Here is a 23,727-nt window from a genome sequence, read left to right as displayed (position 1 = left end):
TTTAAAGTTATTTGTTTAATAGACTATTGTAATTTAATATTCTGTTGGAAGCCGCCCAGAGTGCCTGGGGAAACCCAGCCAGATGGGCGGGGTATAAATAGTATATTATTATTATTATTATTATTATTATTATTATTATTATTATTCCTGCACTGTTTGTTTGTATACACACACACACACACACATATATATATGTATATACATACATACATACATACACACACACACACACACCTATTCTATTAATACCCTTGCCCTTGCCCCTTGCCTATGAACCAGGCCTGGCTCTGGAAAAATTGTCTACCTCCCGAATGTACTCCTCTTGCTCCTCCTTCAGGGTCAGCAGGATGAAGATTTGCTGCAGTTTCTCGTTGCAGTAATTGATAATGAACTGCTCAAAGCTGTTGTCCTACATAGAGGAGTGGGAGAAAAAATAGCAACTTTGAAAGCAAAAGAGCCCCAGGTAAAGGATGGGTGCATCCTAGATCGACTCCCACATATAAAACCCTGACCATATCCCCTAAGCCTGACTCTCAGCCCTGAAGTCTCCTCGCAACATACTGTAAATCCAGTTCATGTTTGTGCTCCTCCGTTTAATATACATAACAAGACATGGAAAGATAGAGAGGTAGCAATGCGCACATAACACGTGAACATGAATTCAGAGAGAGCACCTTCTCATATCTGAAGGCACCAGCCTGCCCCAGAGTCAAACCCACTTGCCAAGACCCTGACCAAATATCTGCCTTTAGAAGCCAGAACCAGGAATATCCACTACTCACCTGAAAAATCTCAAAGCCATAAATATCCAGGACACCCATGACTTTCTTGTGCTCAGTTGTTGCCACCTAGAAGAAGAGGAAGAAGAAGAAGCAGAAGGTGTCCTGAAAGCATTCATACTTCCCATTCTCCCCATGTCATTTAATTGGGGATAGTTACCATCTTGTTTCTGTCTTCCTAATCATGAATACATATTTTTTTCCCAAAAAATTTTTTGTCCGTGCCTATATGAAAATGTATGGGACGCGGGTGGTGCTGTGGGTTAAACCACTGAGCCTAGGACTTGCCGATCAGAAGGTCAGTGGTTCGAATCCCCACGACGGGGTGAGCTCCCGTTGCTTGGTCCCTGCTCCTGCCAACCTAGCAGTTCGAAAGCACGTCAAAGTGCAAGTAGATAAATAGGTACCACTCCAGCAGGAAGATAAACTGTGTTTCCATGCGCTGCTCTGGTTCACCAGAAGCGGCTTAGTCATGCTGGCCACATGACCCGGAAGCTGTACGCCGGCTCCCTCGGCCAATAAAGCGAGATGAGCGCCGCAACCCCAGAGTCGGCCACGACTGGACCTAATGGTCAGGGGTCCCTTTACCTTTAAACCAGTGCTTTAATACATTGGATGGTAAACTCATTTTCTCTGTTTTAAGTCAGGTGGATCATATCCACTGCGCACACTCACTTTGATGCTCTCGTTGATCCTGTTAACGAGCCAGTTAAATAGCCGGTTATAAACGTTCTTTGCTAGGGCATCCCGCACATAGTAACCCTAGGAAGCAAGACAGAGATTGTTAGACCATGAAACACACAGCCCGTTCAGGAAGCTGAGAACCGTGGGTCAGAGTGATAGCCACTCCCTTGGGAAGAACTCAGCCCTAAAGCTCCCAGGTCAGAACCATCCTGGATTACAGCTATCTGATGGGGGCATGCTTCACACATCCTAAGTATTCTGGTCCGAAACCAGTCTTAGAATCATCACTGTAACTTGTAAAATTATGATTTACGGCTGCTGTACAGAACTGACATTCCTAGAATTGTTTGAAAGAAGAAGGTATGACGGGGGAGTATACTACATTCATAGGATGTTTTGTTCCCTACAACAGCCTGGCTTTCAACTAGGGGTGTCAGAGAGTTCCGTCAAAAATGGAAATTTGAACAGAAATGGCCACAATTTGCGTGTTTGACCACTGTTAAGAACTGAAATCATACAAGTGAATATGTGTGCTATTCACTATGATTGATTTTTCAGTCAGAAAATGTTACATCAATAATTATATCATATTGGCCTGAATATAAGCCTTACTTTCCCCCCCAAATTCTGAACATGAAAAGTTAAAGTTCGGCTTAAATTTGCGACCTTACAAAATTAGCTTTTACAATATCGCTTCTGAAAGACTTACGGTGAAACACGACAGGTGTGAGTGCCTGCAGAATTTTAAGGGAACGGCTTATATTCGGGTATTATCTTTTTTTCCTCCCCCCCCCACCCGCCTTGAATTTTAGAGGTGTGGCTTATATTCGGGTGCGGCTTATATTTGGGCCAATACGGTATTATTTTCCGCCTTGTTTTTGATGTTTCCCTTCTGTCACAATGCCCTGAAGTTAATTGCAAAATTAACAACTTAATTAATTGTGTTACTTTTGACCATAACTGCTAGCGACACAAATAACGTAGGATTGGCTGGAAGCCGAACTGCAGTGGAACAGAAACAGTGCTGATTGCAACAATCACAGGATGGGACAGAAATCACTGCATCCTTACACCCCTAATTTCAACATCTGCTGAAAGGCTCAATATTGTCCACACTGATAGGCAACAACACTCCAGGATTTAATGCAGAGGTCTCTCCCAGCCCTACCTGGGAGTTTGGGATTTGAACCTGGACCCAAAAAATGGTCTAACACTGAGCTGTGGCTCTTCCCTCTTCCATAAAGAGAGTGCCACCTGCAAGAAGGCCCTGCTCCCTGTAGCTATCAGGCTAACTTCAGACTCCTGCATCTTGGCATTTGTATACTGGAGAAAATGAGTTAGCACATCAGTGCTGATAGGTCTGCAGTGAGATGCAAAACACAGATTCTAGCATGCAGCAGAATATGTACATAAATGACCTGCCACAGTATGAAGTGGCTGGTAAGAAAAACATGAGCAAGACGGTTATTGAGACCTCCACCTATTGAACTGGTTGAGAGGACAGGCTTGAGTGTCTGTGAAACAGGTTTAAAAAAAAAAAATGGAATGGAAATGCAGCAGAACCAACATTTTCGCACGGGAACTAGTGACCTAATGGAAATCTGCATGCACCTCAGCTCCACACTCACCTGTGAAACTGTTAGTGTTGTCACCACCTTCTCCTGATGGGCTTCCACTGTGCGAGAGCACAAAGCCTGCTCCAGGGCAGTTTCACTCAATTGGATGAGCTGACAGATCTCCCGGACCACTGCAAAAGCAAAGCGGGAAGTGAGTTCCTCACCCTGGTACTGGAGACACATTGCAATGCAGAGAAATCAAGGCAGGGAGGCTCAGCGGGGATCGAGGCAGGAGTTTCCCAAGCTCAGGCTGTCTTCTACCAATTACTGTTCCATTCATTCTAGTGGGCAGGGATGGACAAACTTGCCCATTTCAGCTGTTCTCAGTCTTGTTCTCCACATTTCTACATCAGTCTGGATTACTTCCCCCCCAGTCCTTGTAAAAAAATTGCCAGCATTTTAGTGCACATTTATCCTAATATAGGGATGCAGGTGGCACTGTGGGTTGAACCACAGAGCCTAGGACTTGCTGATCAGAAGATTGGCGGTTCGAATCCCTGCCACAGGGTGAGCTCCCGTTGCTCGGTCCCTGCTCCTGCCAACCTAGCAGTTCAAAAGAACGTCAAAGTGCAAGTAGATAAATAGGTACCACTCTGGCGGGAAGGTAAACAGAATTTCTGTGCGCTGCTCTGGTTCACCAGAAGCGGCTTAGTCATGCTGGCCACATGACCCGGAAGCTGTATGCCAGCTCCCTCGGCCAATAAAGCGAGATGAGCGCTGCAACCCCAGAGTCGGTCATGACTGGACCTAATGGTCAGGAGTCCCTTTACCTTTACCTTATCCTAACATAGGCATTTTGTCTACAACCTTCTATAATTTTTGTGGTGAGCAATTTCCCCTAAAATAACACATTCTTGAAAAAAACTGTTTTCACAAATATGTGCCTTCTTATGCACACCTTCCCCCAATTTGTGCATTTGTTAGCAGCAGCAAAGCGACCTCTCTGGGGCACAAGCCTGGGCAACGTGTATGGAAGTCCTGAGCTGCCCAGATGATGAGACCCTGCTCTTGGCCTCGCTGATGTGGTCTGAAGGAAGGCAGAGCAATCGGTTTGGCACCAGCTTGGATGCAGGAGTTGTCAGAAGGAGGCATACAAGACACCATCCAACCACCTTAGCGACTTCACTTTGGATTTGTGTAGAGCAGCCTTCCTCAAACTCGGCCCTCCAGATGTTTTTGGCCTACAACTCCCATGATCCCTAGCTAGCAGGACCAGTGGTCAAGGATGATGGGAATTGTAGTCTCAAAACATCTGGAGGGACAAGTTTGAGGAAGCTTGGTGTAGAGTTTACTCCTTAGCCTTTTCTTCTCCCAAAGATATACCACAATGCAGCAGAGGTTTAGAATCAGAGTCTTCCTTCACCTCAGTTAGATCAGTAACAGCAGACAACTTTTCCCTAAAAGGTTGTTTGCCTGCTATTATTTTTATTCCTGCCACATGCAGCAGGTTGTGGAGGGAACTCGCAAAGTGGTGATGTCCCATTGGATTACTAAATGTTGCTAAATCGTATAAGGCAGTTGATGTTCCAACTGTATTTAGGAAAACCCTTTTAATTCTAAACCCATTATGGCACCCTGGCCACCGGGTGTATCATACCACGGAACTGAGACTATTAAGCAAATGGCACACAGGCTGCAAGCACCCACATAACACCTGGGGAAAGATCTGGTTCTCAAAATCATGAGCTACTATGGGGCAATCAGCCCTGGGCCAAACTCTGCATGGTAATCCTGGAGATGACCCATCCTGCCCTGCTGACCTTTGTCATCCTCGATTCCACAAGCTTCTGCTCCACTGGCCTGAAATTGCTGCCCCAGCTTTATGTTGCCAAGTTTGAGGACGACAGCAGCCACCTCCAGCACCGCTGTGATCTCTGATGGGGAGAAGCCAATGGCTCGCATAGCATCCTTCAAGAAAAGCAGCATTAGGGAACAGGGTTAAACACAGGAAAGCCCTCAGGTGAGCTCCCTATGGGCCACAACAAAGCCTTCTGTGCATGAGCGTGTTGAGATCCAAGGCAAAACCCAATTATACTTTCAGGGCCAAAAATGGATGTGTAAATGGCGCTGTGGGTTAAACCACAGAGCCTAGGACTTGCCAATCAGAAGGTCAGCGGTTCGAATCCCTGTGACGAGGTGAGCTCCCGTTGCTCGGTCCCTGCTCCTGCCAACCTAGCAGTTCGAAAGCACGTCAAAGTGCAAGTAGATAAATAGGTACCACTCCGGCGGGAAGGTAAACGGCGTTTCCGTGCGCTGCTCTGGTTCGCCAGAAGCGGCTTAGTCATGCTGGCCACATGACCCGGAAGCTGTACACCGGCTCCCTCAGCCAATAAAGCAAGATGAGCGCCACAACCCCAGAGTCGGCCACGACTGGACCTAATGGTCAGGGGTCCCTTTACCTTTACCTAAGGGTGCTCCCAGGCAGGTGTTTAATATGATATCAGTGCTCCTTATCTGTTCACAAGACTTTCCTGGATTCAAAATGCCAGTCCATACTCTCTACCCCAATCTAATCCTGGTTTTCCCTTTCTGGGGGAAATTCAACAAAACTGCCACCAACTTCCTATTTGCAATATCTCAACGACCCATTTGCAACATTAAGCCCCTGTCTCTGAAAGCACTCTGATTAACTAGAGAGAAGGATAATATGCCATAGGGCAGGTCTGTGGATTCACAGGAATATACAAGTGGGACCTGCAACAGAATGCTGCTATGTGGTGTGTGTGCTTCTGCTCAGGGTTCCAGTCACCCATGCCCCTTTCCAGGATACCCCCCCACACACATACACACATTTCCCCTCCCACACATTTCCCCTCCCCAGTTTTACACACATACACCAACAGTCAGTGAGGATTTCATAGCTGCTGAACATGCTCATACCCAAGAGGCAAGGTGAGGCGACTGCCTCAGGCAGCAGGATCCCCAAGGGGCATCCAATCCCAATGTCGATCTTTATCCCCCCTCCCTATTCTTGATTTAGATCTTCTCTCACCCCTACTTCCCTGGTAGGGGAGAACACCATTTTTTGGTTTGCCTCAGGTGACAGAATGCCCTGCTCATACTTCATGTTGTGGTGTTCTCTATGTCTCTCATTTGTACTTCTATAAACCTTCGGTTCCACTAAGAGCTAGTCCACACTTCTGCTTATTCCCATGCCCAGAAAGCATGGGTCCAGCAGTTGTCCTATCCTATGTTTTCCAGGCAAGGGTCTGAGCAGTTCTGCCTCTGCCCTGTTGCTTTACCCCAGAAAACCTGCTCTTTAGCGCTAAATTGGGACAAATAGCAATATGTGGAAACCCCAATTGCCGTTGGTTCCGATTCAGTGCTAAAACGCAAGTTTTCCTGGGGGAATAGTGATGGAGCAAATGGAAGTGTGAATGAACCCTAAGTCCAGACCTTCCAGGTGTCCCTATTTTCCTGAGACAGTCCCAGATATACAGAAGCCGTCCTGGTTTCTGATTTGATCCCAGAATGTCCCACTTTTCCATAGGACGACCCTATGGAGAGCCAGTGTGGTGTAGTGGTTAAGAGCGGTAGACTCGTAATCTGGTGAACTGGGATCGATTCCCCGCTTCTCCACATGCAGCTGCTGGGTGACCTTGGGCTAGTCACACTTCTCTGAAGTCTCTCAGCCCCACTCATCTCACAGAGTGTTTGTTGTGGGGGAGGAAGGGAAAGGAGATTGTTAGCCGCTTTGAGACTCCTTAGGGTAGTGATAAAGCAGGATATCAAATCCAAACTACTCCTCCTCTTCTTCTTCTTCTATTTTCATCAGAGAAATGTTGGAGGGTATGGAGTTATGCGACCCCCCGAGCCATGGAGATAAGTAACTATACAACCTTTAGAAGACACCTAAAGGCAGCCCTGTGTAGGGAAAGTGTTTTGTTTTTTTTAATGTTTAATATTTTATTATGTTTTTATATACAGTGGTACCTCAGGTTAAGAACTTAATTCGTTCTGGAGGTCCGTTCTTAACCTGAAACTGTTCTTAACCTGAAGCACCACTTTAGCTATTGGGGCCTCCCGCTGCCGCCACACCACCGGAGCACGATTTCTGTTCTAATCCTGAAGCAAAGTTCTTAACCCGAGGTACTATTTCTGAGTTAGCGGAGTCTGTAACCTGAAGCATATGTAACCTGAAGCGTATGTAACCCGAGGTACCACTGTATGTTGAAAGCCGCCCAGAGTGGCTGGGGCAACCCAGTCAGATGGGAACAGGACACCCCTATTTTCATCTGAGAAATGTTGGAGGGTATGTAAGTCTTCAGAAAACTCCATCCTGTTCATGGCTGCATGCATATAGGTTACATGAGGATAAATATCATCACCATTACTACCACTACTACATCTTCTGCCACTCACAGACCAGTACAATTTATACCCCAGACCCCACTATGGCACACAGCACAACTCATACCTGAACAGCTCTGAAATTGGCGGCATCATCCATACCGTGCAGGCTTGAGGCCTCCCTGTTGAGGTAACCATAAAGGCGGCAGTCTCGTTGCAGCTTCAGCTGTCCTGTTGAAGAGGAGGAATCATTGTCGTGGCGTCTGTGGTTCTCACCACTCCTTTATTCACAGAGCCCCCCACCCCTGTGTTAAGGGAGGCCATATTCTGATGCTATGATGTGTCCCCCCACTTGCAAGACTCAACCACCCCCACTCAGAAGTAAATGGCCAGAGCTCTCTTCCCTAATGGGGCCACACGCACTTGGCCTAGAATGCAGCCCTCTAACTCGGCCATTGTGTGCTTTAGGCCCCGTCATGGCTGTCAACTTACAGATTTGAAAATAAGGGGCCAGCAGCCTTGAAAATAAGGGATCAGCAGCCAAAATAAGGGATTTTCAGAGCACAGGTATGTTCAACTTCTGAGCCTCTCTGAGCCAAAGGCAGAAAGCCCAGCCAGCAGCCAAACGAAGCCTCAAGCGATGGTTCCCACAGCACAGCAACCCGGCAAAGGGGATGCAGCAAGGGAAACTACTGTCACCTCTCTGCTGGGAAGCGCTGAGCAAAGGCGAGTCCCCAGGCAACACAGCCGATTTGATCGGCACAAGGCATGCAAGCTCTACCCCCCCCCCCCAGTCTAAGAACGACTCCTTATTGGGTGAGCAACACAGCCAAGCAACACAGTTGGAGCCTCCCTCCTCCTTGGCCGGCAGGGAGGGAGGGAGAAGAGCTGCTTCCTTTGAAACCCGGGAAAGTTAAGGGACATCATCAATAAGGGACAGCAGCGAGACACAACGCTGGGATAAGGGACTTTCCCGCCAAATAAGGGACGGTTGACAGCTATGGGCCCTGTGCATGAAAGACGTACTGAGCAGCTCGTCAGAGCCTCCAGACAACAGCTGGTAGAAGATGTGGAAATTCCTCTCGCCCTTGACATGATGAACCACCCGGGATTTCTCTAGCAGGTCTGAGAATAAATGGAAGGAGGAAATGAAAGAGGTAAGTGTTGGACGGGCACCATCAAGGCCAATCTACAATCTGTAGCATCTCTGGATATTCCTAGGCTCCTGAAAAATGTTGTAGCCTGGCAGTGTGCCTCTGAGGATAAACAGAAGCACAGAACCTGCTGCCTTGAAGATGTTGCTGGACAGGGAAGCCAATGGGATGTCCAACTCTCCTCAGCCCCATCTAGCATGGCCAATTGCCAGAGCTGGTAGGACCTGTGGTCCAAAATGTCTGGAGAGCACACATTCTAGGGTTGCCATATGTCCTCTTTTCCCAGGACATGTCCTCTTTTTCATGGGTAGAGTCGTCATAGTGATCCATAGTAAAAAGTAGAAGTTGGCAAATGTGTCCTCTTTTTTGCAATATGGCAACCCTAACGTTGACTAGATACTAGAATGTAGGTGTGCGTCTTAAGGTTGGGGGACCTATGGCTCTCCAATGTTGTTGGACTCCACCACCCATCAGCCCCAGACAGTATGGCCAATTGTCAGGTGTGGTGGGAGTTGCAGCCTCTGGTTCCAGCAACTGGCCAAGAGGATGAAATCCCATTTCTTAATAATAATAATAATAATAATAATAATAATAATAATAAATTTTATTTATACCCCGCCCTCCCTGGCCAGAGCCAGGCTCAGGGCAGCTAACACCAGTAAAATTACAATAAAAATATAATGGGGGGGGGGATCCCAATTTAAAATACAGGTTAAAATGCAATTTAAAATGCAGCCTCATTTTAAAAGTAGCCCATAGATGAAAACCATAAAGGGAGGGAAACATACGGGGAGAGTGAGTCCAAACCAAAGGCCAGGAGGAACAGCTCTGTCTTGCAGGCCCTGCAGAAAGATATCAAGTCCCGCAGGGCCCTAGTCTCTTGTGACAGAGCGTTCCACCAAGTCGGGGCCAGTACTGAAAAGGCCCTGGCCCTAGTTGAGACCAATCTAACCACCTTGAGACTTGGGACCTCCAAAGTGTTGTCATTTGTGGACCTTAAGGTCCTCCGCGGGGCACACCAGGAGACGCAGTCCCGTAGGTACGTGGGTCCTAGGCTGCATAAATTCTGACAAACTTTATCAGGGTCTGGTATCTCATACTCACAATTGCTGATGACACCACCCAAAGGATCGCCCTTGAAGTCAAACTCAATATCCATGTATTTGCCCTAAGGAGAAGAAGGGAATGTGGAAAGCTGTTGAAGCAAAATGAGCTGCCTGTAACCCCTGAAGGATGTGATACTAAGTCCACCCACCTTTGGGACTTGAGTTCCTATTATTTAACTCATTTTTGCTTCAGAGTAGCCCAATTTACAGTGCAGATATGGGGACTTGGTGATTTAAAATTGACAGATAGCAACGGTCAAACTACACGAGACATGTTTACTTTCCCCAGTGGAGCAAGTAGCAGTTTCAGTGGGGATCTAGATCAGGAAAATGGCATTCAGGGGTTTCCCTCTCCCCCACAGTGCAAATGTCTCAAGCAAAACTATGGCCTCTCCTCCAAAACAGCAGCATTTCTCATTTTAAAAACAACAGTCTTCTTGCCCTGACAGATGCATTTGTACCCCCCAACCAACCACATCAAGCAAGATTTCTTCAAGTCAGAAAGCAAGGCCGCACAACGTTTTCTCATTTCCATGAAGAGTAGAATAACAACAAATGATGCGAAACAGGCGAATATTACCTGGACATTTGATTAACACCATTTATGCAGGTCACGTCAGTCATCTTTTCTTGGCATACTATTTGAGTTGTAGAACTTTGATGTAGTTGCAGATCTGAGTCCATAATTCTTGCTCTCTCTTCCCACCCCACCCTCTCAAGTGGCTCCACATAATTCTTGCTGTGACACAAACTCTCCCAAAACATTCATTCCTCAGCAAATACTTACAAATCGTGAGGAGTTGTCATTGCGAATGGTTTTGGCGTTTCCAAAGGCTGCAATAGGGGATGAAGAGGGTTATTAAAAGGGTTGCACGTTTACCCAGGAAAGCCTTGCCCACCCCTCCATGTGATGGAGAGCCAGTGTGGTGTAGTGGTTAAGAGCCTTGTAATCTGGTGAACCGGGTTCGCGTCTCCGCTCCTCCACATGCAGCTGCTGGGTGACCTTGGGCCAGTCACACTTCTCTGAAGTCTCTCAGCCCCACTCACCTCACAGAGTGTTTGTTGTGGGGGAGGAAGGGAAAGGAGAATGTTAGCCACTTTGAGACTCCTTAGGGTAGTGATAAAGCGGGATATCAAATCCAAACGCCTCCTCCTCCATGACGTTAAGAGGTCTTCTGGACTAGATTGTAGAGGCAACGTATCATGGCAGGAGTGGACCAAACAGGTATAGAATAGTATAGAATTCAAGGACTTGCTAGACTACAGATTGTGAAAACTCAAAGGTTCTCAAAAGCTCAAGGCCAAGACAAGATGGTATCACTAATGCCACGGGCACTGTCCAAAATGTGGCTGTAACATTTGCACAACTACAACAAATGCAAATGAATACAACAGAAGCTTTGGCTTCAGTGGGGACATCTGGATCCCTCACAAGTAATGAGCAACAACTGCGTACAATTAGCGTCCTTATCAAAAGTGCAAAAGAGCCTTGATACTTTGCTGTCCCAGAACACAGCCCTCTCTATCCCATTCACAGAGAAGAAATCAGCATGTACATACCTTCCAGTACTGGGTTCGACTGAAGTAATTGTTCCTTGACACGATTCACCTGTTCCCCTTTCCCACATACAGCTGCCACATATGACATCATCAGCTTGCTGGCCTCTGAGGGTACAGGAAAAGTGGAAGGAGCAATGACTGGGACATGTATGAGAAGTACTGAGGTGGGGAGCTTAATGAGACTAGAGGTAAGAGATCCATTCTTTAAGAGTCAAAAGCAGTATTTCCACCAACCTCAGTGCTGATCTTAGTACTGTAGTGTTTAGATTAGAGATCCCATAGACTTTAAGTGTCCTGCCGCAGGTATCATTCAATGTTAGATGACTAGCACGTGGATATGGTTTGCCCAAAGTGGCTTTGCAGGTCCAATGGAGAGGATTGGCAGTCCTAATTAAGCCTTAGGGCCAGAGGTTCCCGCTTCTGGATTATACTGTTGTTGGGAGATGTGTGCATAATTGTTTGCATAAGCACGTAGTCGGATTTCATGCAAGGCAGGAGGGCATTTTCAGCTGTGAACAGCCGATTTGTATCTGTCTATGTCATTGTTTCCCAAACTTGGGTCTCCAGTTGTTTTTGGACTACGACTCCCACCATTCCTAACTAGCAAGACCAGTGTTGAGTGATGATGGGAATTGTAGTCCAAAAACAGCAGGAGACCCAAAATGGGGAAACACTGCTCTATGTGAACAAGGAGACTGGGGGGTGAGGGAACCACGTGGAACACAGGCTGTGGTAATTTTTGGATAGTGTCAAGGGCACTTCCCAGCGAAAGAATGCACATGGCACAGAGTTAACTGTTGTCAAAGATATCACAGTCACTTCTACAGCTCTCAAGAACTATGCACACCCGCTTGGTGTCTAGGCAGCTGTTCCAATGTCCATGCCCTATGGAGCAGTTTCAGCAACTGGGAACCATTCCCCCTCCACCAGTTTATGTACCTTCCCCTGATGGGCTGCGTGCACACAGCTGGAGACTGCACCTGCATGGAAACTTCCTCTGCTCATCCCTCTTCAGTCCCCTCCTGGTTCTGGGAGACAGTGGTTCAGCAGAGGGTGGGGAGCTCCCAGACCTTCACTTGCCTGGCCTGCCTCTTCCTCCAGCTCAGAAGCTTCCCCTGCCTCCGATTCCTGCTTCTTGGCTGGTACAGGTCCCCGCAGACCACTGGCCCCCTCTCCCAAGTCAGACTCCAGCCCCCACTTCCCCTGGTGCTCACTCTTCAGCATCCTGCCATCCCCTGACAGTAGCATGTTACATGATATGAAGCCGTATCAGTCTCTTTAGTGCACACTTCCTCTGTTGCCCTTCAGATGTTGTTGGACTCCAACCTCAGTCAGCCGCAGGCAGCATGACTAGTGATCAGTTGGACATCAGTTTGGGGAAGGCTGGCCACCTTGACAAACTACATAGGACTCAGCTACATTAGGGGGAAAGTGCTGTATTTTTCCATGTATAAGACTAGGTCATTTTACTTTAAAATTATGGGGTCTGTGGGTCATCTTATACATGGGGCAATCTCCCCCCTATTTTCTTAAATTGGAGTCCCTAAAAATAGGGGGCTTCTTATATGGGGGGGGGGGCGTCTTATACAAGGAAAAATACGGTAGTTATGAATGTGTTTTAACACTGTGACACCAGATGGCACTGTAGAGCTGAAATCGGAACTTATGAAATTTTCCATTGTGAGCTTTAAGACGGGGTTTTCCCCAGGGTGTTTTTTATAGCTGCGTAGATGCAGCCAAACAGAAACACGCCAACATTACTATATAAACCCACCACTCTGCTAAGGCCTGCCATGTGTTGCTAGACTACAACTCCCATCATCCCTAACCATTGGCCATGCTCGCTGGGGGCTGATGGGAATTGTAGTTCAGCAACATCCAGAAGCTCACACATGTCTCCCACCCCTGTTTTATGATGTTCTCCTCCCTCCCTTGAATAACCCTTTCTCACTCACCTGTTTTGCCAGCCCCGCTCTCTCCAGTGATAAGAATGCATTGGTCTTTGTCCTGGTCTCTCAGTGAGCGATAGGCATCATCTGCTATGGCATAGCTATGTAGGCACAGTGAAGAAGCATTAGAATAAGGTTACCAGATTTTTTTCAATGAATCCAGGGACATGTTTCAACTTCAATGGATTTTGTATGGGGACTGATTTGTAAATCCAGGGACTGTCCCCAGGACACGGGGACGTCTGGTAACCTTACATTAGAAGGGCAGGCTGGCTGGCTTGCTACCAGCATCCCATTCCTCAAAGCTGTCACATACACACACACACCAAACTCCCTTGGGGGTCTCACTTACATGTGGGGTTTTACCGCAAAGAAGTTACAGTTCTTATACTCCTCCACTATTTCTTCCGTGTAAATGGGCAGCTGCTCGTACGGGTTCACGGAGATCACCACGTTCCCGATGTATGTCTGTCAAGGCAGGAATGTTGCTATTACGAACAGCAAGATGCTGGCAGTGCTCAAAATTGGGGTGAAAGAGTAGGGTGTCCTTAATAAACACCCACAAGCAGTGGCGTAGCATGGGTTGTCAGCACCCAGGGCAAGGCAAGTAATTTGCGCCCCCTAACCCGTGAGAGAGAGTGAGTGAGCCAGGTAGGGGCAGAGAGCTGCGAGTGCGAGCGCCCCCCCCAGATGTTGCGCCCGGTGCGGCCGGCCCCCCCTGCACCCCCCACGCTATGCCACTGCCCACAAGTCCAGCTCCTGAGTCCTCTCCCAGCTTCAGACACATCATGCTCCCTTGTCACTTCTGAAAAAAGTAGCTAAGCTGGCCAGTACAAAAAGGTAAGGAGGTCATGGCCTTTTCTGCCTCCCCATAACTCAGGTATTGAATTAACCAGAGACAGTATGGTGTAGTGGTTAGCATAATAGACTAGGACCTGAGAAACCAGGGTTCAAATCCTCAATGGGCTGAAGCTGAGTAAATGAATGAGTCAGTTCCTGCTGACCCCTCAGCTGACTTTCCTCCAGCTTGTTTTCCCTCGGCCCCTGCTTCTGTTACCACAGCGCCACCTCTCTTTCTCCATCCCCTGGGATGAGGATTGCCAAATGATCAGGGGAGGAAACGCTGCTTTGGTCTGTATTGTTGTTGTGCCTTTAAACCCCAGCTTCTTTTTCAGGAATCTACAGGAGAAGCTTTTCACGGCACAAACTTGATAATGTATGTGCATCGTCACTCACTGTGAAAGGCAAAGCTACAGAAGCCTGTTGGAAAGTTGGCATGCTTCGTCCTGCACAGCCAGTCAGCTGTGTCTCTGGACAGGAGCTGCAATGGTTGTTGCCTATTTCTCTATACAAAAATACACCTAGGCTGCAAAGCTATACATGTTCTCTAGGGAGCTGACGGGAGAAAATATGCATACGATTGGACTGTGCATGTCATACTGCACAGTGCCTCATGTTTCCCATTCTGAAGTTAAAAATAGGGATGGAGGACAAAACCAGTATGTTAATGCCTAATATGTCAAATTTTCATTTTCCAAAGCAATACGAGAACTGAAATACAGCCATCCTTTGAAATTCACACGTATCCAAATTTTGCGTTGCAGTTCTCCAACGAAACCATGTTTACAAAAAACGCATTATATTAGGGGAATTTGTTTGCAAAAATGTGTATATGTTTGGTGAAACTGCATATAAAAATGAGTTCGGAGAAATGTTCGGAGTCCAAATGAATTTTCATGAGGATTAAAAGGGGGGGGGGGGGAGAGAAAATTGGCTTCCAGGTGGAAAAATCAAAATTAGAAACAGAACTGTTAGAACCCAAAACTAAGACTTTATCAAAGATGTATAACTTGCTGTTGAAATGGAATACTCAGGATGAAACGGTGAAATCTGCTATGATTAAATGGGCACAAGATGTTGGACATAACATAATGATGGCTGACTGGGAACAGTTATGGACCACAGGTATGAAGTTTACGGCATGTAATGCATTAAGAGAGAATATTATGAAAATGGTATACAGGTGGTACATGACTCCAGTCAAGCTTGCAAAAATCTACCATTTGCCCGATAACAAATGTTGGAAATGTAAAGAAACTGAAGGTACATTCTTCCACCTTTGGTGGACATGCCCAAGGATTAAGGCTTTCCGGGAGATGATCTACAATGAATTGAAAAAAGTATTTAAATATACCTTCTTGAAGAAACCAGAGGCCTTTCTCCTGGGCATAGTCGGCCAACTGGTGCCAAAGAAGGATAGAACTTTTTTTATGTATGCCACAACAGCAGCAAGAATACTCATTGCAAAGTATTGGAAGACACAAGATCTACCCACTCTGGAAGAATGGCAGATGAAGGTGATTGACTATATGGAACTGGCGGAAATGACTGGCAGAATCCGAGACCAGGGAGAAGAGTCGGTGGAAGAAGATTGGAAGAAATTTAAAGACTATTTACAGAAATATTGTAAAATTAATGAATGTTAGAATGATGTTGGATAGAAATTAAATGGTTTTTAGGTGAAATATTATAAGGGAATATGAAAAATGGATTACTAACAGGTAAAAATTTAATGTTACAATACTTTAAGATTAAAGATTAGGATAAACAAAGAGGGGAAGGATTTGCTGAACCAACAAACTGAACTGGAATACAAAAAAGGGAGGCATGAGGAGGTCCGGGAAACAAGCTAATGAAAAATAAGTAATGGAAAGATTGACTTGTTTTTAACTAATTTTATTTTGTATTTTTCTTTTTTCTATTTTTACTTTGTAATATTTTGAAAACTTTAATAAATATCTTATAAAATAAATAAAATAAAAGGGGGGGGGGAGAGAACCATAAATTGCTGCAAAGTGCATAGAAATGTAATTAAGATTTGAAAAATGAGAAACGGAGAGCACCAAAATTGACAGATCCTTCCACCCCAGTTAGAAAGGATTGGGGGTTACCACCACCCCCAATCCCTGCCGCTCTTACATAGATTTCCTTATGTTGGAAGCGCTTCTCCAGATTCTGGATTAACGTATCTTCTGTCAATGGGTCCAGAAGCACCAGATCTCCTACCCTACTGGTGTCAATTGCAGTATCGGCCTCCATGGCTGTGGGAGAGACAGGAATTCCAGACACGAATGCCTACCTGCAAGGCAATGGAACAGTTAGGTGAGATCCGGATAATGCTGCCACAGAACCGGAAAGACCTCTCCTTAGTGACATGTGAAAAGCTGCCACAGACTCTTGGCTCATACAAAGCCAGTGACAATGCAGCAGGGTCGGTGAGTCTGCAAACCTCCAGATGTTATTGCACTACAGCGTAGCTCACCATCCTTGGCCTTGCTGACTGGGGTTGATGGAATCTGGATTCCGACAACATCTGGAGGACTCTGGATTCCTTGCCCTTGCTGTAGATGGGTACAGTGGTACCTCGGGTTACATTACCTTCGGGTAATGTATACTTTAATGTATACTTCCGGGTTTTGCCGCATGCGCATGCGCATGCGCAGAAGTGCTCTATCGTGCCGTGCGCATGCGCAGAAGTGGCGCCTCCAGATACAGACTTTTCGGGGTAAGTACGGACCCCCTGGACAAATTAAGTTCGTATGCAGAGGGTCCACTGTATTATGCAAGAGACACGTGTGTGTGTGTGTGTGTGTGTGTTGCTTTCAAGAGAAACTGTGTACATAAGACCATCTGCATTGCAGGGAGTTGGACTTTATGATCCTTGGGGTCTCTTCCAACTATGATTCTATGATCTATGCTAGATGGCGGTTGATGCGAGTTAGAATCCGACAACATCTAGAAAGCCGCAGGTCAGTCACAGTTGCTCTTAGATATTTTGGGGGGGAAATATCTAATTATTGAGGAAATAAACAGAGGTGAAATCCACAATGTGTGCTACAGTTTAAGTAAATATCTCAGAGACCCTGCTTCTGTTTTTATGTTCCATTATCTTGTTTCAGATGAACTGAAAGCACCCTCCCTGTTACGATGTAGTGAGATTACTGCCTGATTAGTGTGAGTCGGTCTATTACGACGGTTTTACGAGAAGTGGCTCCAGATGGGATTTGACACAAGAGAACAGCTAAAATGTTCTTTAATGGCTATGTATGTTCATTTCCAGAATGGGCCACTCACTCACAGAGTTGAGATTCAAGACCAGTGTCTGTTTGGCAGATTGTATTTGAGAAACAGCAGCTTTTGGCAGCTGGCATAAGCAGGGAAATAGAGTCCTATTGGTTGGGTGAAGATGAGGAATGGCGAGGCCTGGACAGAGTATCTTTCTCTCTTTCTTACTGCTTCCAGGCGTCTTGCTTATTGAGCATTCAACCTAGAATCATAGAATCTTAGAGTTGGAAGGGACCCAAGGGTCACCTAGTCTAACCCCCTGATCTGTTTGCAGGGAGATTATGCGACACTGGATTGTTTACAGGGAGTACAGGGAGGTTAGACAGCATTGCTTTGAAGAAAGTGCTGCCCCACACTTTCCATCACTTTCTTCCACCCAAAAAAACAGTGACAGTCTGAAAGCACCCTCTTTTTTTTTGGTAGGTCTGATATAGGACTCAGCTACATAAATAAAGACACAGCTATTTGAATGTGCTATAAACATGCAACACCAGATGGCGCCAGAGAGCAAAAAAATTTAAAACACAATTTTCCATATATATATTTTTCTTTCGTTATAACTATCACATTTCTGACTTATTTATAGCGTTTTTCCCCTATGTGTAGATCCACCCATAGACTAAAAGACCAGCTGTTTTACATGAGTGCCCCTTTACCTCTACTTAAGCTTCTCCGTTTGCAACAAAGCAATAAATAGTCAGGGGTCCAGGCTCTCTATTTTCCTTATTCAGTGAATGCACATGTGGCAGGGCACAGCACCACAGTGCTACAATTCCCAGAGTTCCATGAGAAGAGGCATTGGCTGTCAAACTACTCAGGGAATTGCAGCTCTGGGAGAGGACCACAGCTCCCTTTTGCGGGGAGGGAGTAGCCATGATTGCTTAAAGTGGTATCACGGGGTTCAGAATGAAAGCTGTGAATGTAGCCTCTGTGTTACTTCAATTAAACACAAAAACAAAGCATGACTCTGAATATCCAGTCTGTGCTGCTCCATAATGAAGGGAAGCAGCAACAATAAGGGAAGCACATGCAGGGAAGGCTAAAAGGTTGCCAGCTCATAAGTGCTTTGTGAGGAGATGCTGAGTGCCTTCCTGACCACCCCCACCCCCACCCTTCCATCCTGCCGGGTGCCATTGATTCCTAGGCCAGCTGACAGCTGTTGGCGGCCCAACTTCCTGCTCTGAGTCACTGGTGTCCTTGCAAGCCTGGGGTGGTTCTTCCCAGTGGTATTAACCTCTTCATGGCTAGTTCCAAAGTCTAACCTAGAAGAGAGTACTTTCCTCCCCGCAAGCCAAACTCACGGCTGCAGTTAAGTTGGCAATCCTATGCTTCATTTACTCGAAAGTAAGTCCCATTAAAAACCAGTGGGACTTCTAAGTAAACATGGCTAAGAGCAAGCTGCACAAATGTGACTTGTTTCAGAACCCAAACTTTGCACCACCGCTGCCTCGGCGCTGGTGCAAATGTCCATGGATTTGTCTAATCTTTTTAAAAAGTCATGCAAGCTAGCAGCAAAGGGCAGACCGTGTTAAGGAATTGTAGCTTTGTGAGGAGTAAACCACAGTTCCCAAGAATCTTTAGGGGGAATAATGGGCTTTAAATGGGCTTTAAATGCAGGCATGTCTTTGTGTCCTGCTGCCCTTCTTTTATGGGGCTCCAAGGTGCAGTTTTACCTTAGAGATAAGTTCACCTGAGAGGCAGTGACTTATAAGAGATGGCGTAGCTTAGAAGCTATGATTCTGAGCTATGAATCAGAAAACCCCTGGTTCAAAACTTGCTGCTTCTTTCTTTCTTTCTTTCTTTCTTTCTTTCTTTCTTTCTTTCTTTCTCCACCCCCCCCCCCAACTCAACTTTAATTGTACAACCTGAATTTGCTGTTATGGAATTGAATCTCACCTGAAGATTGCAAAAGTCTGGAAATGGTACATGTATGTGTGTGATGAGAAGGCGAAAAAGAAGGGGGAGATTTTCAACGTGAAAATGGTGCCTGGGAATAGGGTTAAAGAGTCTCTCTCTTCCTGTCCCAGTCTTCCACTTAAACCTACAATCTCAGTGGTTGCATTGTATTAACAAAAAGCCAACAACCCCAAATTGGATTGCATAGCCTCCAACATTTCTCCAATGAAAATAGGGACGTCCCATTCCATAAAAATAATTTTACTATTTAGACACCACCCATCTGACGGGGTTGCTCCAGCCATTCTGGGTGGCTTCCAACATATATAAAAACATAATAAAACATTAAACGTTCAAAAAAAGAAAATTCCATATACTGGGTTGCCTTCAGGCTGCTCGGCGGTCAGAAAACTCCATAAAGGTAAAGGGACCCCTGGCCATTAGGTCCAGTCGTGACCGACTCTGGGGTTGCGGCGCTCATCTCGCTTTATTGGCCAAGGGAGCCGGCGTACATACATGTGGCCAGCATGACTAAACTGCTTTTGGTGAACCAGAGCAGTGCACGGAAATGCCGTTTACCTTCCCGCTGGAGCGGTACCTATTTATCTACCTGCAGTTTGACATGCTTTTGAACTGCTAGGTTGGCAGGAGCAGGGACCAAGCAACGGGAGCTCACCCCATCGTGGGAATTCGAACCACCAACCTTCTGATCGGCAAGCCCTAGGCTCTGTGGTTTAACCCACAGCGCCACCTGCGTCCCTTAGATAACTCCATACCCTGCAATGTTTATTCAGCGAAAATAGGGACATCCTAAGGAAAAGTGGGATATTTTTAGGATCAAATCAGAAACTGGGGTGCCTTCTGTAAATCCAGGACTGTCCCTGGGGGGAAAAAGGACACTTGGAGCATTTGGATTGCAGAGCCACACATAAAGTCTTAGCAGTGCTGTGCGTCTGCTAGTCATGCTTCTGGCTGAGGGTGAAGCTGGGAAGCCAGCGAAGACTCTTTCCTGGCACTGGCCAACAATCCCTTAGCAAAGCATTCTGTTGTTGTCTGAGTTACTAAATTGCTGTTTACCCCCAGAGTAGACTCAGCAAGAAAATTCAATGAAGCTGCATCAGCAGCACTAATCGAGGAGTTCCTGTGAGCGGCACGATCATTAGCCTGACTATAAAAGAACTTTATGGCCAGGAAGGAGTTGAACAGCCTGGATGCTGTACTTTCTCCTTTGTATCTCCCAGGTGAGAGCAGAAGGCCCAACTGCGATAGCATCTCATCCTAACATAGGCGGGTAAATAAACAGAGGCATATGGCCAGTGGTTAGTATTCAGTCCATTTACGGGGAGCCAAACTCGGAACAGAAGCTGGGATAGATGCATTGAGAGCCAGAGCTCTTGGGTTGTCCAGGTGTACTTGATTCTCGCCTTAACAGTCATTGTGGTGCAATGGTTAGGCTAGTTTGTTGTCTTAAGGGTCTCTCTTCTGCTTTTCTTGTTTATTGTGGGCTGCCATGGTTTCTTATGGCTGCCACATGGGAGGACACCAATGTTAACTATGTGGCTACTGACTAGAGAAACTGTAAGCTCACACTAGGGAGAAACTGGGGGTTTATCTGAAGTCCTCATGTGAAGAGACCCGCCGGATCAGGCCAAAAGCCCATATAGTCCAGCATCCTGTTCTCACAGTGACCAACCACATGGCCATCAGAAGCTCCAAGGCCAGACCCAAGTGCAACAGCGTCCGATTTAGATATTAGCTATGTATCAAGGGCGGTCGGATGAAGGGGTTTATACTTCCAATAAGATTTGTTTTGCCAGAGGCCTTTCTCCTGGGCATAGTCGGCCAATCGGTGTTAAAAAAGGACAGAACTTTCTTTATGTATGCTACAACAGCAGCAAGAATACTTATCGCAAAGTATTGGAAGACACAAGAGCTACCCACACTGGAGGAATGGCAGATGAAAATGATGGACTATATGGAATTGGCGGAAATGACTGGCAGAATCCGTGACCAGGGAGAAGAGTTGGTGGAAGAAGATTGGAAGAAATTTAAAGATTATTTACAGAAATATTGCAAAATTAATGAATGTTAGAGTGATGTTGGATTGAAGTTAACTGGCTTCTAGCTGTACAGGCTTTAAAGTTATAAATATATCAAGATTAAGGATTAGGATTAGAAAGGTTAAAAGAATGGAGAAATTGGTTTTTAATAGGTAAAAACTTAATGTTACAATATATTAAGATTAAGGATTGGGATTAAAAAGGAGGGAAAGAAATTGCTGGATTAACAAACTGAATTGGAATACAAAAGAGGGAGGTATGAGGAAGTCCGGGAAACAAGTAAATGTAAAAGAAGTTATGAAAAGACGGAATTGTTTTTAAATGTTTTTTTCTTTTATCTTTTTGTATTTTGTATTTTGTATTGTGTATTTTTCTTTTTTCTTTTTAAATTTTTCTTTTTTATCAATGTGATTCTATTCTTTGTGAAACTTCAATAAATATTAATTAAAAAAAAAAAAAGATTTGTTTTGTTTACCAGATTTATATCCCCCTTTCCCACGAGAACTTCCCCAAGACACGCAAGTAATAATATGGGATGGTAGCCAACACTCACAGATCCCATTGATTTCCATGTCTATACTCTGAGTATGGCAAATGTTGGCTATTACCCATTGTTTCTTGTAAGACCACAGGGATTCAAACGCAGGCCTCCCTTGTCTAAGTAAAATACACCAACCCAAGGCTAGGGAACGTTTGGCCCTTCAGATGTCGTTGCACTACAGTTCCCATCATGCCTGACCACTGGCCGTGCTGGCTGGGGCTAATGGGAGTCCAATAACATCTGGAGGGACAGAGCTTCCCCAGCCCTGCTTTGTTTGAAGGAAAATAATATACATAGCAACCATGCAGGAGCAGCGAATGTGGTGCTCTCCAGCTCCAGATGTTGTTGGGGTTGGTGGGGTGGTGGTTTCCAATTCTGATTGAAGCTGGTTTGGAAGAAAACACATCAAAATGTAGAACTTCATAAAAAGTGACAGAGCAGGTGTGGCTTGCGGTTTATGATGTGTGTGCACACCACTTCTCAAACCAGCGGTGGGAACACACCAGATGCAGGGTCAATGGGAATGTGTGCACACCCCAAATGTGCTCATTGCTAACTGTTTGGGGAGCAGGTAAGAGGGACACTGGGTGATGGAACAGAATATCCTGGAGAAGATGGAACACTAAACAGTGCTGCAACATTTTGTTGCAGATCCCACTTGATAACAAGTACAGTGGTTCCTCGGGTTAAGTACTTAATTCGTTCTGGAGGTCTGTTCTTAACCTGAAACTGTTCTTAACCTGAGGTACCACTTTAGCTAATGGGGCCTCCCACTACCGCCGGAGCAGGATTTATTTTCTCATCCTGAAGCAAAGTTCTCAACCTGAGGTACTATTTCTGGGTTAACAGAGTCTGTAACCTGAAGCGTCTGTAACCCGAGGTACCGCTGTATTAATTTTTAAACTATTCTTTTGATAATGAGGGACTCAAATACACTGAAACAATGTCGCATTTGTAGGAAGTTCCACAAAAATCTATCTTGACATTTGTATTTCCACTTCACAAGGGTTACCTTGGATAAGAAGAGAACTACTTTCCTCACAAATTTGTGTCAGTGTGTGCTGCTCATGTTGTTTGCCCCCAAGTCTTCCTGTTAGCTGTTTCATTCAGCCTATTTATAACATATCATCTAAGGGTGAAAACCAGAACTTCCTCCGGCAACTTGTCCCAATTCCCAGGTATTCTTATGGGTAGGAAATCTTGTCTTCCTTTAATTTAAGCCCATCTTTGCTTTGCCCTCAGTGTTGACAGAAAACAATTAGTGGTTGTGCTTCAGACTGCAGCAGCCTACACTATTGGAAAAGTTAACTCCTTTCCCAGATGGTGGAACACTATCTGTCCCTTCTGAATTTTCCAGCGGCTTTTGCATTCCAAACAATTACTGCGCTTGGTTGTCCTCCTCTGAACCCATCTGATATATCTTGAATGTTAGTATCAAAAAGTACATGCAGTATTACTCTGTTTTTCTTTTCTTTTTTTACTCACAGAGCTTAATTCGTGATATGAGAGGTGGCATGGGAGAAGAAGAACGCCTATTGAGAAGGAGTGGTTTATTAATTTATTTAGCTGTACAAAGTACAGTGGGTATGTGTGTGTATACACACACCATATTTTTCGGTGTACAAGTCGCCCCCATGTATAAGATGCCCCCTATTTTGGGGGACTCCAAATTAAGAAAACACCCCTCAGCACGACCTGTGTATAAGAAGAGTCCCAATTTAACTTAATTTTTTGGTTAAAAAAAACCCTAGTCTTATACACGGAAAAATACGGTATGTATGTTTGTTCTGACCTAAAGAACTTGTTTTCCCTGGGGAAAGAGTGGGCCAAGGGGGAAATGGCTTGAACCTGTGCCTAGAAAGTGCGGATCAAGCAGAAAACCGCTTGGACCCATGTTTTCTAAGCATGAGTCAAGTGCAAGTGTGGACAAGCCCTGAATCAGACCATTGATCTCCCATGAAGCCCAG

General features: G+C 45.6%; 1 protein-coding gene across 2 annotated transcripts in view; it reads right to left on the bottom strand.

Moving 5' to 3' along the window:
* LOC308470863 (unconventional myosin-Ia-like) overlaps nucleotides 1–23,727 on the bottom strand; it is a 55,763-nt gene that overhangs the window by 24,787 nt on the left and 7,249 nt on the right. For both annotated transcript variants that reach the window (XM_080994449.1, XM_080994450.1), the window contains exons 2-14: nucleotides 16,118–16,277; nucleotides 13,491–13,606; nucleotides 13,145–13,239; nucleotides 11,190–11,294; nucleotides 10,417–10,463; nucleotides 9,628–9,691; nucleotides 8,396–8,494; nucleotides 7,497–7,600; nucleotides 4,840–4,987; nucleotides 3,092–3,210; nucleotides 1,455–1,541; nucleotides 783–848; nucleotides 305–409 (exon numbers count right to left, since the gene is read on the bottom strand). In XM_080994449.1, the coding sequence (XP_080850575.1) occupies nucleotides 305–409; nucleotides 783–848; nucleotides 1,455–1,541; nucleotides 3,092–3,210; nucleotides 4,840–4,987; nucleotides 7,497–7,600; nucleotides 8,396–8,494; nucleotides 9,628–9,691; nucleotides 10,417–10,463; nucleotides 11,190–11,294; nucleotides 13,145–13,239; nucleotides 13,491–13,606; nucleotides 16,118–16,237 (1,275 nt within the window). In that variant the 5' untranslated portion in view covers nucleotides 16,238–16,277. The remainder of the gene's footprint in view (nucleotides 1–304; nucleotides 410–782; nucleotides 849–1,454; nucleotides 1,542–3,091; nucleotides 3,211–4,839; nucleotides 4,988–7,496; nucleotides 7,601–8,395; nucleotides 8,495–9,627; nucleotides 9,692–10,416; nucleotides 10,464–11,189; nucleotides 11,295–13,144; nucleotides 13,240–13,490; nucleotides 13,607–16,117; nucleotides 16,278–23,727) is intronic.

Source organism: Podarcis pityusensis (genome assembly GCF_964106645.2).
Source record: "Podarcis pityusensis genome assembly, chromosome: 2".
NCBI lineage: Eukaryota > Metazoa > Chordata > Lepidosauria > Squamata > Lacertidae > Podarcis > Podarcis pityusensis.
The sequence above is the reverse complement of the archived record's forward strand: the minus strand, read 5'-3'. Positions and strand labels throughout refer to the sequence as shown.